The 17,558-nt window shown below is 49.9% G+C and overlaps 1 protein-coding gene across 1 annotated transcript in view; it reads left to right on the top strand.

The window, feature by feature from the left end:
* The window catches only part of LOC144946119 (leucine-rich repeat neuronal protein 1-like), a 119,292-nt gene extending 104,600 nt beyond the window's left edge, over positions 1 to 14,692 (top strand). Inside the window, exon 3 of the mRNA XM_078874873.1 lies at positions 5,073 to 14,692. Within this exon, the coding sequence (XP_078730999.1) occupies positions 5,450 to 7,753 (2,304 nt within the window). The 5' untranslated portion in view covers positions 5,073 to 5,449 and the 3' untranslated portion in view covers positions 7,754 to 14,692. The remainder of the gene's footprint in view (positions 1 to 5,072) is intronic.
* The last annotated feature ends 2,866 nt before the right edge of the window (positions 14,693 to 17,558 follow it).

A 17,558-nucleotide genomic window follows, 5' to 3' on the forward strand; every position in this document is an offset into this window, starting at 1 on the left:
CGTAACAACAATGGGGTCTGGGGGGAGGCGTGAAAAAGCGGTAATATTTGTGCCTCACAGCAATAAGGACCTGAGTTCAATTCCTGACCCGTGTGCCTTTCTTCGTGGAGTTTGTGTGTTCGCTCAAAAAAACTTAATAATATATCTAATCTGCATGTACGTTGAACTTCTTTCGCACCGTACGTGGTCAAACGTGCTAATCAGAAGCGGGGAGAGGAATGGCACAAACACGTTAGCAGATCAAACCGTAATCTGTTTCGGCAGCTACACGGAGCGCATCAGAGGTGGGACAAAGTCATTGTTATGCAAGTCCAAGTCGAGTCGCAAGTCATCAAATTCATGACTCGAGTCTGACTCGAGTCCAAGTCACATGACTCGAGTCCACATCTCAGAGGTGGGACAAAGTCATTGTTATGCAAGTCCAAGTCGAGTCGCAAGTCATCAAATTCATGACTCGAGTCTGACTCGAGTCCAAGTCACATGACTCGAGTCCACATCTCAGAGGTGGGACAAAGTCATTGTTATGCAAGTCCAAGTCGAGTCGCAAGTCATCAAATTCATGACTCGAGTCTGACTCGAGTCCAAGTCACATGACTCGAGTCCACACCTCTGGAGCGCATCCTGCCGCAACATTTCCTGCAAACATAACAACGTTCATTTGGGATTAAACGTAGCAACATCGCCTCCCATCATCCGCGACAGACTTGGCAGGACCCTCCTGAAAAAAAGTGTCTTGAGATTCAACGAGGCTTTCCCGAATATTAAAAGCATAACAATACATAAATAATCCCTTATATGCATTTCAAATTGTACCGCTCACACAGGATGAAATGCTAAGTTATTTATCCGAACACATTCTGTTTTATTTAGTAAGCCTTCGGATTTGTTTTTTTTCTGCGGTTGCGTTTTGACGTCTCGCTGTGCACGGTCACGATTCCTGACGTGCCGTGACGTCACGCCGACCGCAGCACTCCGGCGGAATGAATAAATCACGTGGCTTATGAAGTATACATCGTGTTCATTGCATTATGCATCCGACACGGCTCGAGCAAGGCAAGCGGCGATTCGCTCGGGAAAATGAAGCAACCTAATGGTAATTAATAACAATATATACATACGGGTGCGTGGAATACGAACGGATACACGTGTATGAATGCTTAATGTTACTGGCGGTAGTGGTCCTGAACGATTTAGTGCCCTAAGCAAAAATGACATGTGAAAAATCTATATATACACACACACTTTTATTTATTTACATATATTTAATATATCTATGCTGCCCCCCTGCCCTTTGAATTTATAAACTCCTCGTGAGATGACAACAAAGATATAGAGGCAAGAGGTGGCGAGATGCAGTGAGACAAGGGAAATGTAGACGCAGAATTAGTTGGAGTGAGATGATAGAAGGATCAAGATAGAGTTGAAAGAGATTCATCGGCCTGTTGATGTTCATTGGCTCGTTATGTTAATTACGATTTGAATTTGAGATGATAATTGATGCACACACGTATATATTTATTTTTTCCCCGCATAAATCCGCGGGCCCCTTTAGCTGCTTGGGCCACACAGCTACTTTTCAATTTGCTTTAGCCTCGCGTCGCCACTCTTAACGCGACGTACCGCGGTCTTCGTGCAGTGTAAGCCGATCGTCACGTTGACGGCAATCGCAAATCTCCTCGCGAGCGAATCGCCCTGAAATGCGGCTTAGCGCATGAGGTGGGGAACCGCTTGGCAATGCCGGATGGCGTAGGCTCTGAATTTCACAAGATGGCCCAAGAGTGGGCGGCAGAGCAGCGGGCTTTCTCTGGGTACTCCGTTTTCCTGCCGCGTGCAAAGCATCCGTCAATATGGGAATGGCCAAACGTCCCATTGCAGGAATCCTTGAGAATACGTCTTGAGAGTCGGCATGTGCTTTCCTGGGCAAATAAAACGGCATTATCACTTGTACGGGCGCGCTGTCACCGGCGAAGGTCTCAGACACTCCTTGTAGGGGTCAAATGTTGACCCAAAGGTCACACCATATATTTTTTAACAGGCAATAAACTTTGCAGTGCATGTTTTTTTATTGATTGCACTAAAGTACACACAGACTGACCTAACCTTGCTTATATTTGCATTTGACCGCATGTCACAATGAACTCATTATTCACTGACAAGTGTGGGTGTGTGCCCGTGAGTACGCAGATGCGTATCGCAGAGTGCGAGCGTTATTAAGATGCAGCGAGTAGCTGCGTGTGAATGCTCTAATGCACGCACGCGCATTAGCCCGAAGAGCAAAAGCGCAATCGCAAATAATACCTTCGTATTTTAAGCGACGTTGTGAGCACTGGCCCTCCTGCATCTTTCGAATCAGATGAAGGGCCAATGCTCAAAACGTCACTTATTCGATAATTTCTCTCCCTTTCAATTTAGTTTCACTTAATTTCCCCCTCGAATGTAGCATTGAGGTGGTGCTCAACTGCTCATCTCTCTCAGTCTCTGAGCAGGTGGTGGTGAAGGGGAGAAAAAAAACTTTCCCACAAAGCGGTATCTATGTTTTCAACCCCCGGAGGGATGATGGGCCGCGTCAACCACCCCACCGGAATTGGCAGCTCGCAACCCTGGCCTCAGTTGTCTTCTCGGTCGTTGCTGTTGACGGGGACGCGTCGAGCTTCTGCGAGCTGTGCTCGTTGCTTCAGCGCCAACGCAAGGGGTCGTCGCTCGGCGTTTGGGACTCATTCATCGCGCGACAACAACCGAGTCGTGAACCTGCAGACGACGACTGTGCACGGCAATCGACGTGACGCTACGCGAGGAACTCTGTCGCCGCCGCTGTTGCGCGTGCAAAATACAACAGCGGACCTCGGCTATACCCATTGAAAAAGCAATACACTGTACGGCTCGTGAATATTTATCAGACTTCACTCTGCCAGAAAGACAGAGCGCAAGTCCGGAGTGCGCGCGCGCGCGCGGGCGGTGTGCTCGCCGGCGCCAAGGCGAGAGCGACTCGCGGCCGTGACACATCGTGCGACCCAAATCACGAACAAAACGCAGTAATTACGGAAGGAATGCACTTTAATAGGGGGGGGGGTGGGCAATTGACGAATTCGCATTCCATTTGGCGCCGTCGATTTTCTCGGGGCGGCGGGGGGTTCGACCACAGTTGCTTCCGCGCGCAGAGCCGCGGGCGAGAGAGAGAAAAAAATTGCCAAATAAATTAGATGCCTTATTGGAAATGTTTTTTTTTGTTTGTTTGCGTAAAAGAGATGTAACGTCGAGGAGAAGAAAGGTCCACGCTCTACATAAATGCAGCGGGGTGGCGGACAGACAGGGCCCACATCTCACAGCGCAGCGTTGTTTTATACGCGGGCTTTCCCATACATCACGGACGAGACTGATGCACTTTGGCGGCCGAAGGCCTTTAGTGGCGAAAAAATGATGTACATTGGCATTCCGTACGTAAATGAATTATATCTTGAGACACGCAGCGTGTGCACGGCATTGCGTGTCGGTGTGAATGTAAAGGTGGAGTCCAAAGTGTATTTGAACAGAATATGAAGAAAAAAAATTGTAGAGTTGTCACTCAGACTTAATATTACGGTTCCTTTTGAGACCATTACATGAAAAAAGACGTAAGCTCGATGTCTGTTTAAGCAGTCGTCTTTACGTCCATCACCCTTGCTATGTATTTGAGAATATGTGTGTGCATGTGTGTGCATGTGTGTGCATGTGTGTGCATGTGTGTGCATGTGTGTGCATGTGTGTGCATGTGTGTGCATGTGTGTGCATGTGTGTGCATGTGTGTGCATGTGTGTGCATGTGTGTGCATGTGTGTGCATGTGTGTGCATGTGTGTGCATGTGTGTGCATGTGTGTGCATGTGTGTGCATGTGTGTGCATGTGTGTGCATGTGTGTGCATGTGTGTGCATGTGTGTGCATGTGTGTGCATGTGTGTGCATGTGTGTGCATGTGTGTGCATGTGTGTGCATGTGTGTGCATGTGTGTGCATGTGTGTGCATGTGTGTGCACGTACAATGGGGAGCGGTAGTGTAGGGGTTAGCGCTACGCTGCCCGACAAACCTGGCTACCCGGGTTCAATTCCCGCTCACGGCCAACACCAGTGACTATTATCTGAAACGGTCCTGGGCCTCCCCTAGGTCGACTCAGCCTCAAATGAGTACCTGGTGTTGTGTATAAACATCGCCACTGGGGAGACAAAGGTGGCCGGGCGTAGTGCTGACCACCCATCCCCTCGTGTGCTGTGCCGGCATTCATTGGTGCTTGCCAACAGCAATTTCCCCAGCACTCTGTTAATGCTATACGGTGGTTCTTTGTCTTTTAAAGCATTTAAATGTATGTGGGAGGCAAATGCAATCTTTCAATGAAAAATGCACCATGGAACTCCGCAGAAATATCTTAACGTACATTAAAAAGAAAATGTTATCTTACGTTCACGCAATTCGTGTGTGAACAGCACCTGGAGAGGCTGCTGTGGCTTGCATTATGGATGAACTCACCATCGCCATAGGACTGTGGAATATCCACCATCGGCTCAGGCCCACACCGACATAGATGATCAGCACCCCGTGCTCTTTTTTTTTTGCGTACGCCAGACACCGACGGCTCCGCAGCTTCAATCACCGCTTTCGAATCGGCAGAAGTCAACGGCGCCCACTAATGCGTCCGATCACTGATTAAAGAGGTGCTTTCGCAGAGGCCCCCCCGAAAACACGACGCAAAAAAAATGAGGAATGGAAAGGCGAAGACACTTAGGGTTGACTTATGATGGCCAGCGGATACTATTTCAATTCAGCGTCTGCCTCGGGACAAGCAGAACAAAGCGGCACAAGAGTCATCCATTTCCGCCTCCCCCCCCCATCCCCCCCCCCCCCGTGAGCAGTAAAACAAGCCCCTTTTGTCCCTTCCCCCCAAAGACTGATCCTAACCATATTATTTTTGACAGGTTACCGTGATGGACAGAATGTGCGAAAGGGCCACGGGTAATACGAAATGGCTTTCCTAATGTCTCTTTCTCTCTCTCTCTCTTGCTCGTGTGATCTGTCTCGCCCCCCGCCCCCACCCTTTTATTTTAGTTTTTACAGGAAATTAGAGAATCTTTAACGCTCAAGATTGTGCGCCGACGGCAAAACTTAATATCACTGCGACCGAAAAACGGTGCTGGATTTTGCGACACGAATAGAAACGAAGCCAAGCTGAGCCCTCCGCCTTGACCGCTCCTCGGCACAAGGCATCGCTGGGTGAAGAATTGAAACTCAACAAAAAAAAGGGCTGTGGTGTAAGGGCGGTCTACGACCGAGGACGGGAAAAATAAACCCAACAACAACAACAACAACGTCTGAACCGCAAGACAAAAGTGCGCGGGCACACACACGTCACGCGCCGCACAGCGTACGGATACATACCTTGCATCAGGCAGGTGAATCGATAAAACAAAACAAAATAGGAGACGATGGCGAAACCTTGGCGCGCCGTGAGCCTGGCGCTGGTGGCCCTGCTGGGAGCGGCCACGCCGGCCACCTCGCAGTGCCCGTCGCGGTGCATGTGCGAGGTGCGGCCCTGGTTCACGCCCAACTCCCTCTACCAGGAGGCGGCCACCGTCGACTGCAACGACCTGCGGCTCCGCGAGGTGCCGCGTAACCTGTCGGAGGGCGCGCAGGTGCTGCTGCTGCAGAGCAACGGCATCGCCGAGATGGGCGCCGAGCTGGCCGCCCTGGGCAACCTCACCGAGCTCGACCTCTCGCAGAACAACCTGACGCACGCCGGGAGCCCCTCGTTCGCCGGCCTCGGCCAGCTGGTGATCCTGCACCTCGAGGAGAACGTCATCGGCGAGCTGGCCGAGGGCGAGCTCCGCGACCTCGGCGGGCTGCAGGAGCTCTACGTGAACCACAACCAGATCGAGAGCATCCACCCGGGCGCCTTCCTCGGCCTCCGGAGCCTCATCCGCCTGCACCTCAACTCCAATCGGCTGCGGGCCATCGACAGCCGCTGGTTCGAGTTCACGCCCAACCTGGAGATCCTCATGGTGGGCGCCAACCCGGTGCGGCAGGTGGAGGACATGAACTTCATGCCGCTCTCCAAACTGCGGAGCCTCGTGCTCGCGGGCATGGGTCTCCGCGCCGTTCCCGAGAACGCGCTCATGGGACTCGACAACCTGGAGAGCCTCTCGTTCTACGACAACAAGCTCGCCGCCGTGCCGCGCCTCGCTCTGCGCAAGGTGCCCAGCCTCAAGTTCCTCGACCTCAACAAGAACCCCGTCGCTGTGATCCGCGAGGGCGACTTCCGCAGCATGCTGCAGCTCAAGGAGCTGGGCGTCAACAACATGATGGAGCTGGTGGCCATCGACCGGCACGCACTCGACGACCTGCCCCAGCTCACCAAGCTGGAGGTGACCAACAACCCGCGGCTGTCGTTCGTGCACCCCGACTCGGTGCGCGCGATCCCGCGTCTCGAGACGCTAATGCTCAACAACAACGACCTGAGCGCGCTGCACCGGCGCACGGTCGACGCGCTGCCCAACCTGCGCGAGGTCAACCTGCACGGCAACCCCATCCGCTGCGACTGCATCGTGCGCTGGATGACGGGCAACGCGACGCGCGTGCGCTTCATGGAGCCGCAGTCCACGCGCTGCGTCTCGCCGGCCGAGCACGAGGGCAGCCCCGTGCGCTCGGTGCCCTCCTCCGACGTCGCCGACGGCTGCCTGCCGGCCATCGCGCACGGGGCCTTCCCGTCCGCGGCGACCGCCAACCCGGGGGCGACGCTCACCTTCGTGTGCCGCGCCGTCGCCGAGCCGCCCGCCGACATCCACTGGGTGACGCCGTCGGGCGACGGCGTGGCGCCGGGCGGCGCGTCCGACAAGTACCGGCTGAGCGAGGAGGGCACGCTGGAGATCGTCGACGTGCGCTACGAGGACACGGGGCTGTACACGTGCGTGGCGCGCAACTCGGAGGGTCTCGACTCCAGGGCCGTGACGGTGCGGGTCAACGGCTCCGTGCCGTACGCGCCGGGCCGCCTGCTCTCGCTCGACGTGCTGAACGTGGCGGCGCGCTCCGTCCTCGTCTCGTGGCGGCTGCGCCCGGGCGGCCGCGCCCCGGACCTCCGCTGGACATCGGCGACGGTGCGCATCGACAGCCCGCGCGTCGCCTTCACGGCGCGCGTGCCCGTGAGCGTGCACGAGTACAACCTGACGCGCCTGCAGCCGCGCACCGAGTACGAAGTGTGCCTCGCCGTGTCGGCGGCCCCGCGCGGCTCCGGCCGCGCCGAGCGCTCCTGCGTCAACGTGACGACGCGCGCCGAGCGGCCCGGCGCGCCGGCGGGAGAGGAGGGCTACGGCGGAAGCGACGCCGTCGGGCGGGGGACGGGCGCGGCGGCGCTGGCGGTGGCGCTGGGATCGGCGCTCGGCCTCGCCGCGCTGCTGGCGCTGCTCGCCTGCTCGGCGCTGCGAGGCCATCGCCAGCGCTGTCACCTGCCGAGCCATCACCAGCAGCAGCAGCAGCAGCGGCCGCGGTGGCACCAGCGTCGGCGATGCCAGCGCTACTGCGAGCGCCCGCTGAGAAAGTTCTCCGCGGGAAGCTGCTCCTCGCTGCAGGAGCTACAGCCGCCGCCGCCGCTGTGGGAGGAGGAGGGCAGCGCGGAGGGGTGGCCGGTCCCCGGGAGAGGCGGTGGTGGTGGTGGTGGCGGCGGTGGTGGTGGTGGTGGCGGTGGGTTTTTTCCGGTAGATACCAGCAAGAGTTACAATGCTCTCCAGCCACACTGAAGCGAACTGCGCTACAGGCATGGCCTTGTCAATAAGCCCGTCGGTCAATTATCTTACAATGAAAGTTTGTTTGCTCAGTTGGTGATTTACTTACATCTTGTTTCTTTGTTATTTATTGCTGTTTCACTTCATTTTACACTTTTTTGTTTTACTTTGAGAACGCCGTGTAAGTTTAAGCACATTCGAGCGGAATGCGTTCCAAGCGCCCGAGGCCGTTTTGCCGTAAGAACTGAAGCGACATTTATTTTTCTAAGATGACAAAAAAGGGACAATTTTTTTGGGCTCACACGCTTTCAATGACGCAAGGAGGCTAGAACGACCGGAAGAAGAAGAATAAGAAGCGCACCGTGGTGGACAAGCGGCGCTTGGCTACTCGCAGAGGGGGACTTTTTTGTCCGTCGCAATTTGTGGGAATTAAAAACAAAAAGTGCGTGGAAGGAGGGAAAAAAAGTGAAATTTTCACTCGATAATTTACGAAACAAAACAGTTGGTGTTGCGACACAACGTGTCTGGCCAGTCTACGGATTTTCGTGCGAGCTTTTTTTTTATAGATGAAAAAAAAATTGTAAAAAAAATATCTTCAACGAAACGTCCTTTTTGAAATTCGCCCAAAGTTGTACATCCGAGCACCCCGATCGTATGAGTGAGCGTTCATTTTACGCGTCGCGTTCGAAGATTTTCGGGAAACACAACCGAACGGCATCAATGGGAAGAACTAAAACATGAACACGATCTTGTCCGATGTTTATAGCTGTGCAACGTAACGATAACTGTGTTTTCTGCTTTCAAGCGCCATACGTGTTCATTTCTAAATGCCTAAACGGTTCCAATCGTTGTATCGTTTGCAAATCCTCGTTTATTTAAATGTCACCACCAATGTGTTTATCATATTCTAAAAATGGCTCATCTTCTCGGTGGTGTTTTATAGCACTGTTAATCTGGGTAGCCTACGCGTGTTTAGATTACTTCCGTGCCGTCTCGTGGCTAATATGTGCTTACGACAAGATATGACATCCTATTTGCAGTCTATATATATATTTCGAAAGCCAACAGTAGTTTCTCGTTTAAGGGGAACCCATTGCGTTTAGTGGTGTAACGTTGTGTCGAAAAGAGTCAATGTCTCCCTGTTCAAACCAGCAATGGGGTGGCACTCATCCTGATCAGCAAGCACGAGACAGTGGTGGACATTCCACATCACCTCAGCTGGGATCAGTCCCTCCGTAGGACAAGTGCTGTTAGCGAACCCCTATTTAGGCCAACAAGGCACACGAAGGGGTGGGCGACCACCATGCCATCTTTGTATTCCCAATGCACCATGTATTAATTTTAAGGCTGAGTCGACTTAGGCGACGCCCAAGACCGGTTCAGATAATCGTCACCCGACATTGGCCGTGAGAGGGAATCTAACTCGGGTTGCTAACCACTACACCACCGCTCCCCGTGTGCCACTCCACACACACACACTCAACCGTGCAACAAATTGTGAAATGTCCAATTATTTCAGTATTCGCTCATGTCAAGTGTAAGTGCAGACAATTCTTGAAGGTTATTTACACAAATGAGGCACGCTCAGACCACGTTTTAGCGGGGACGGAGGTTGGAATTTGATCGTCGGGTATTTTTGCGTGCACTTAAGAGAAATAAATGAAAAAAAATATTTAGCAAAAAAAAAAAATTCCTAATCTAACTGCTTAAGAAAAACGCAGGAGAAATCCGGAAAGCAAATTCAATCTATAAGCATTTCTTTTTATTTTACCAGGTAAGGCCACTGAGCTATACAGCTCTTTTTCAGAAGCGACCTGACCACGATTGATAGCTCAACGAAGCGACTTATGGTGTGGAAATCTATAGCAGCCACATACTCTAAAGGCATGTTTCTAAATGTGGAGGGAAACATTGGAGTAACATCCACGTGACCACGGGGATAACACGCAAACTTCAAATATACAGGAATAAGTATAACCAGTAAAAACTAAGTTTTTCACTATAAATCCTTTATATGCGTGGCGGCTAGAGTCCTCTCGTCCTCTGGCTTGAGATGGCTGCCACCTATGGGTCAGATGATTGCATTGCACCATTAAGCAATTGGTAATTAAATGTAATATTTTTGTCCTAAAAAGTGTAAAATTTTAGAAAAAAATTTTCACGAACATTAATTGTCACGCACAACGAGTCTGTGTGCAAAATGTCAGCTCGATTGGATCACGGGAAGTGGGTTAAAAAACGACCGAAAGATTTGCACGGTCCTAAGCAAGCAAGCGAACTTAATATAAAGGATTTTAAAAGGGTTGGGATCGAACCCACGACCTCCTGTGTACCAAGCAAGGTAGTTAACATCTCGCCACCACGGCACCCAACCAGCAGCCGTGTGAATGATGCTTACTTATACGCAGCCTGCCCTGCGCAAGCATTACACTGCCCACGAGGACAGGTGTCTTTAAAGTCGTCGTAGAGGCCTCGTCGTCAAGACGAAACATTGATAGGCAGTGAGTGGTTGTCTCAGTTCGAGTTTGTGTAAACGCAGCAACACAAAACAATGCTATCGTTGGTCCTTCTTGATCAATATTTGTCACGAGCAGATACTGTGTTTAAACGAGACGATGCTATCGACTGGTTTTGAGTTCACCGAGTGTGTTCAGCTCGTTCTGGCCTCAAAATCAATGCCATCGCTTGGGTGCATGCAAGAGTGTGCATCTACTGTTGGCTTTCATGGGCGTCCGGACACTGGCAATGTTGTTTAAATGTGTCTAAGAGACACCCACAACATATACGACAAGGTTGATCATATATCTGAGTCACTGCGCCGATAATAGAACCTTTGAGTACACGGTAAGAGCACTCGCAGCCAGCCGAGTTACCGAGTCAGTGGCCCGTAGCTGCGTAAGGTGAGTTTGAGTATCGTGAAGTCGAAGTCCTCTCGTCTGTGATAAAGTGGAGGTTGGGCTATTCGGATCCTATCCGTGATCTACTCAATTATCGCCAGCGGGGACAGTCCTCGGGACCCACCACCACGCTGTGCCACGTCTTTCCGCGTTTGCGTTTCCCGATCCAAACTCGTTCCGCGCTGCGCGTGACCGACGATTGTTAAACGCGTCCCACGTGTCGCAAGGAGCGGCTACGATATAGGACGGGGCCTTGGGCCTTATTCGCCTCTGGGTTGATCGGGCCCTGACAGTGAAGGCGAAATGTTGAGTCGCAGCAAAGAAAAAAAAACTGAAAAAGAGCAAAACAATTGCAGGCTCTGCCCCAGAACACGTCTCACGTTTTCATGAAATGAAAATGCAGCGGTTTAAACTAAACTAAAAAAAACCAGTGGTGTTTTCAAATCGCCGAAATAAAATGAGATCTCAAACGACACGCGTGGCGGCTACTCCGAGGCGATGTTGGCTAAACGGCAACGATGGTTCTCCGGCTCGAAGTTGTGCCAATCAGCGGAGTTCCATCCTCGGGTTTCGCTCCTGTTGCAGGTGGCACCTCCGAATGGCACGGTCGGCTACGTACGGTGCGGAAGACGTTCAACAAACATACCGTACATGCACGCATGCATACATGCACGTGCAGCTGGCTAATTCATTCGACGTGCACAACATGAAGGTGGATGCAGTGGAGTAACGAGCGTGGGGCAGGCATGGGGGGGTGTCTTGCCCACCCCGTGGTGGCCAAAGATACGAGTTGGACACCCCTTGACAACCACCATGAGATGTTTTCAACAACAGTGCAAAAGAAAAACGCGATTTTTCAAAACGCGGTTTAAATGTATGTCATGGAAATGCTTTCATGAACGTTCAGCGTTTAATTTTAATTGAATTAGAGCAGGAATGTGATATTGCAAAGAAGTTCTACGGAGCTGGAGTGGCTGCATCTTGCAAAGATGGAGCAGCCCCTACGGCGTGAATTGTTCGAGACCGTGAGCGTAACGATGTTGTGATTGCGCAAGATGATCCGCGATATATAAAAGCCGAGATGCGACCGTGCGAGACAAATCAAATATTGGGGTCCCCACCTGATCAATTGCCGCACCTCATGAGCTAATACTGTAGTTACTACGCCACTGGGTGAAAGCAGGGCCCGATTAAGGCATGGACTTTAGGAGCTGCAGCCCAGGGGCTTCTGCCAGCTGGAGTGCTGAATATTATTTGTTGTTAGCCTTGTAAAAATTACATTAGATTTTTTAATAACTTTATTTTCCTTTTGAAAATATTACTGGGGGCCTCGCAGTACCTGTAGCCCAGGGGCCTACAAAACCTTCATCCGACACTGGGTGGATGCAATGGTTTCATACACCCAAGTGGGTGATGCCAGAGATGACACCTGCCACCAGACCCGTACTCGCAGCAGCAACAGGAAAACGCGATACAGAGCCCACTCTCGAGCTGGACTGGGAGTCGGGAGTGGCACATTTCTGCTCGACAATTGTGACCTTATGGAGGGACCCCGGTGTCCCAAATAAACGGAAGTCAAAATCGTAATGAATGTATTTCTTTTTTGGCGACTCCGTCCCACCACGACCCACCAGAAATCAATCCTCTCGTTCTTCACCAAGCACCCGTCGTTGCCAAAATTGCCGTAGTCATCAACAAAACGTAATTAGCGCATTGTGTAGAGCTCGTCCAGAGGAATCGATTGTCGTATCGTTCGCCTTCAACAGACATAAAATGACGTCGCAAGGCAGTTTATGCGAGAGCCGGGGGCTTATGGGACCCCGGGGTTCCGTCATTAGGTTCATTTGTGACCGTTTAACATGCGGCAAGAAGACGAATGCATCCTTTAGAGACGTGAACCGACTGTTGGTGGCGATTGCTGTAAGCGAGTAACACCCATGAAAGCTAGCACGGCAAACGGGAGAGTGGGTGGCCTAAACCACGCACGCCTGACCGCCTTTGTCTCCCCAGTTGCTGATGTTAATAGACTGCACCAGGTGCTGAAGGCTGAGTCGACATAGGCGGGGGCCCTGGACCAGTTGAGATATTCGTCACTAAGTAAGAATCGAACTTTGGTCACGAGTAAACTCAACACGAAGGACTTTCGAAAGTAAATTATAAACCGGGTCACCAATTTCGTAGCACTGCCCACAGACATTCAGTCAGCACACACAAAGACGCATGCACATTCGTCCACATAGCACGCACACACATTACACATTCACACAGTCGGCAACTGCTCTGTCCAAATGCGGTGCAGTCCTTATGATTCGCACTCTCGTGACTCATGCTACCCTCGCCACTGTACGCGTGCGAGTAACAGACAGTCCCGCACTCCCTGTATAGCAGAGGTGGGACAAAGTCATTGTTATGCAAGTCCAAGTCGAGTCGCAAGTCATCAAATTCATGACTCGAGTCTGACTCGAGTCCACGTCACATGACTCGAGTCCACATCTCAGAGGTGGGACAAAGTCATTGTTATGCAAGTCCAAGTCGAGTCGCAAGGCATCAAATTCATGACTCGAGTCTGACTCGAGTCCAAGTCACATGACTCGAGTCCACACCTCTGCTGTATAGTATCTGCATTGTTAAGCAGTAACCCCCCACTGGGAACCGCTTAGCCAGTAGGGGATGTAATAATCTCCCACAGAGTGCAGCTGCGAGGACTTTAAACCCGTGGGCGTCTTCAAAACGAGTGGAGAAAAAAAGTTTGCGATTCGTATCCGAGTGCGAGCGCTCGCACTCGGATACGAATCGCCAGACGTGTGCTATTTCTCGGCCAACAACCGCGCAGTATTCTTTCAGAATCGTCGGAATATTTATTCACACTGGAGGAATCCTATGAACTGTCAAGCTATTTTTTCCCATAGATGTCCAGTAAGGGGCGGGTAAGAACGTTACAACAACAATCAATACAAAATTACGATATGATCGCAAAGTATAGGACAAGTAAACAAATCACTTGAAAAAATATATAAATAAAAAAACGAAAGACCCAACGAGTATGAATTGCTGCGGTCACGGAAGCGTTAAGTCAATATTTAATTCTGACCAGGTAAAGCCTACTGAGGTATTAACTTATTTTTTCATAAGCGTCCTGGCCACAGATGTTAGCTTAACAAAGTGGCCCATCATGTGGACATTTATAGAAGCAAAATTATCGTAATAATCTCAATGCACGTTGCTAAATGTGGAGGGGAATAAGCTCAATAACGGTACCAGATCTGTGTACAAATCGATTTCCCTCAACTCGTACACAGATGCCAATTCCCCTGTAGGATGTCAACCCAAACTCGAAACTTGGATACTCATTGTTCACCCCTGTGTCACACCACCGCCCCCCCGTACCCACACTCTTAATATATGTATTGACGGTATTTTATTGAGTTGGGTGCCATACGAAATCATCATCGTGGAATTGTTGTCCACCCTGATGAGTAAGCGGGTATGATCTCCCACCTGCCTAAAACCCCACCTCTTTATTTGGTGAAATATCACAATTTGGATAATGATTTGAGCCAATACCTGGCTATATATGTTCGTGGTACATCTGGAACATTTAGTAGCTGCTGGGGGACACGTTAATCCATTACGTTCAACACTGGTAAACTGACTGCATACATTATTCACCGTATGTTGAAATTATTTCGTAACGTACGTAGCCAACCGTGCTTAATCGGAGGTTGATTCTCGGACGAGCGATGGGATGCGTGTTTTGCTTGAGAATCAACGTCGGTGTATGAATCGGTGCATCATTCCGAGCCTGCGGGAAAGAAAACCTCACAGAGTCTCGAACCATTGCAAGGAGCGTTCCTCCCACTTTGAAGCGTTTGGTACGATTCTAGATTTGAAGCTTTCGTGACTGCAAGGATTCATACTCTTAGGCGTTTTCGGTAAAGTCACGTAGGTAAAAAATAAAAATGTAATTAATAGAAGTAATAATATAAATAAAATAATAAATCACGACGTTTCGGAGGCAACACAAGTCTCCGTCATCAGGTGGGACCATCAGAGCTAAATTTACTGCATCTCGATGCAGTATCTTGATGCAGTAAATTTAGCTATTTTATTTCTATTATTACTTCTATTAATTTTATTTTTATTTTTTACCTACGTGACTTTACCGAAAAAACCTAAGAGTACGTTTGATACGACTCCAACGTCCGCAGGTCGGCCAAAAAAAAGAAACCCAGAGAAAACCCAACAGAGGAATCCCATTAGGGACCAGCAGGTGCCACGTCATTTCCCTACGGGATTGCATCTCGCACGCTGCGTTACAGGTGTGCGTCGTTGCCCCGTGAGGCTGGAATCTTGCAGATCGGAGCTCCATCAGGCCCGTGATCCACCAACCCCTGACTCCGGGTAGCCGGTACACGAGATGAAGGCGCCGTGTCTCTAACGCGTCGGTCGCCCCGGTGTTGTCGTTATTGTTGTTGTTGTTGTTAATGGTTTCCCCGGCGAGGAGCAGCTACCGTGGGATGAACAAGACAACGCGTTATCTCGGACGTACAAAAGCCCGCGCAGGCTCTGATCGCTCTCTCTCATGTATTGACATATCTCTGTTAGACACATGTTGAGGTTTCAATGCGTAACTGCTGTGTCCCTTTTGAGTAAAAAAAAATGTTGCTGTAACAGGGAGGTGGCATTGTCGCGTCTCTATTTGCGCACGCACGCGCGCGCAGCCCGGGCGTGTGAACAATGAAGGACGGTGGGTGGGGGGGGGCGCACCGAGGAGGGGTGGTGGTGGTGGCCAGGGTGGTGCGTGGATGTTTTATCGGTTATTTAGTTGCGTATTCAACGCCCGAGAAAAAGTTGCCCGGTGCAGCTCAGGAAAATCGACGCATTGGAGCTCTGAGGGTGTGGGTTCTAATCTGTCCGTGCTTGAACCAGTTGCACAGGTGTTGTTGAGTTGATCGGCGGGTTCTTTTTTATTTCAATCGACTGGATTGCAGCTGCGTATGCCCAATTGGGCAAGGAGGCTAAGCATTTGCTGCGTACTACATTGTAAGGGAATTAGGTTGGTAAATCCCTGCAGGTACAAACAGGCTGGAGTGGGGAATTTAAACCTCAAACCTTTATGCCAACTGACAAGGCACACCCTCCAGCCACAGGGCCATTCAGGATATAATCAATAAATACCACACATTTACTTTAGCGCTACCATTGAGGACTGCATTCATCATCCTCACGGGGTCGTTAAAATTGAGCACAGCACTGTGGAGAGGTCAATGACAGTCAACCAATGCTGCTCATTACCCATTTGAGCAGGGAGACTTTTGTGATGGACACAAGCCGGGGTTTGACAGTGTGTATGCCTTTGGCCAGCTCGGCGAAGTAAGTCCAATTACTATTACACCAACTAAACTTTTTTTCCCGACACAAAACCAGCATGCGAGGGCAGTGTAATTTATGACGTGAGCATGAAGTGTTAGCTTTAAGTAATGGCATCTTTAAGGTGGAGCTACGCGCCATTAAGCACAGACAAATTTGACGGGGAATAATTTGACAAAGTCAACTTTACTCAAAGCCGTGCCAAAATGCGATGTCTAATTATAAGGATCAGCGCCGAGAGATTCCGTGAACAGACGTTGAGTTCACTCAGTGCGTAAGTCAAAACACACAGGGCACGCAAACACGAGTGATTTTTAAACAGCGATTAAAGTACGCCCACTCGGATTGTTCTTGATACAAAAGGGGCCTTAATTTTCAGGGTGTATTATACTTCACCTACTCATCTTGGCAATTGTTACAATCACACACACACACACTAATGCATGAGGAGTATTAGCTGTACAGATACCGAAGGAGCTTTGGTACAACAGTTAGCATGATGTACGATAAACCGGATGAACATGTTTGGCTACGTACGGTGTTTAAGAAGTTCAACATACCTACAACTCGAGTTTGATGGCTGCCCCACACCTAACAGCAGCGGTGAGTTGTCCCTGAAGCTGTCCTGGGCCCTCCCTCCACCAACTTCCACTGACCAATGCGGTGAAATAATACAGCAATCGTGCTGTGACGGTTCCACCTGAAGACGGAAGCTTGTGTTGCCTCCGAAACTTCGTGATTTTTATTTTACTTTTATTAATTTAAATTTTATTTTAACCTACGTGACTTTACCGGAAAAAACCTAAAAGTATGAATCCTTGCAGTCACGAAAGCTTCAAATCTAGAATAAAAAAACACTCCCATGACCGAAATAACATGGGCAGGTCCTAATCCATGCAACGGATTGTAAATAGTTAATATTTTTATTCCTATTCTTAGGTTTTTTCGGTAAAGTCACGTAGGTAAAAAATTTAATTAATAAAAGTAAAATAAAAAATAAAATAAAAATCACGACGTTTCGTGCTGTGACGGTTCCACCTGAAGACGGAAGCTTGTGTTGCCTCCGAAACGTCGTGATTTTTATTTTATTTTACTTTTATTAATTTTAATTTTTTACCTACGTGACTTTACCGAAAAAAAACTAAGAATATGAATCCTTGCAGTCACGAAAGCTTCAAATCTAGAATTTTTATTCCTATTAATTTGCCTTCCAAGACAATACATGAACAACAAGAACAGCAATACAAATAAGGAGAGCAGTGCAGGGTGGCTCCTCGTATCGTTGGGGATGCAAAGGACCAATTTTCGCCGATATTATTATCAGCACATCCGTCGAGGGGGGAAAGCAAACGAAAAATTGGATGAATTTTCCGCTAAAAACTTGCGGATAAAAGTAATACATTCCGCAAAACGTGATGGTAATACCTGCAAACGCAGATACACAAGAGGGAAGATCTCTCCGCCGTGTCGCCTTTTACAGACCGCGGGAACCAGAGCTGTCAGCAAGTGCCGATTAAGGGCCAGCATGTCAACCTTTGTCTACAACCATGATG

The sequence above is a fragment of the Lampetra fluviatilis genome, chromosome 40 (assembly GCF_964198595.1).
Source record: "Lampetra fluviatilis chromosome 40, kcLamFluv1.1, whole genome shotgun sequence".
Classification (NCBI taxonomy): Eukaryota; Metazoa; Chordata; class Hyperoartia; order Petromyzontiformes; family Petromyzontidae; genus Lampetra; species Lampetra fluviatilis.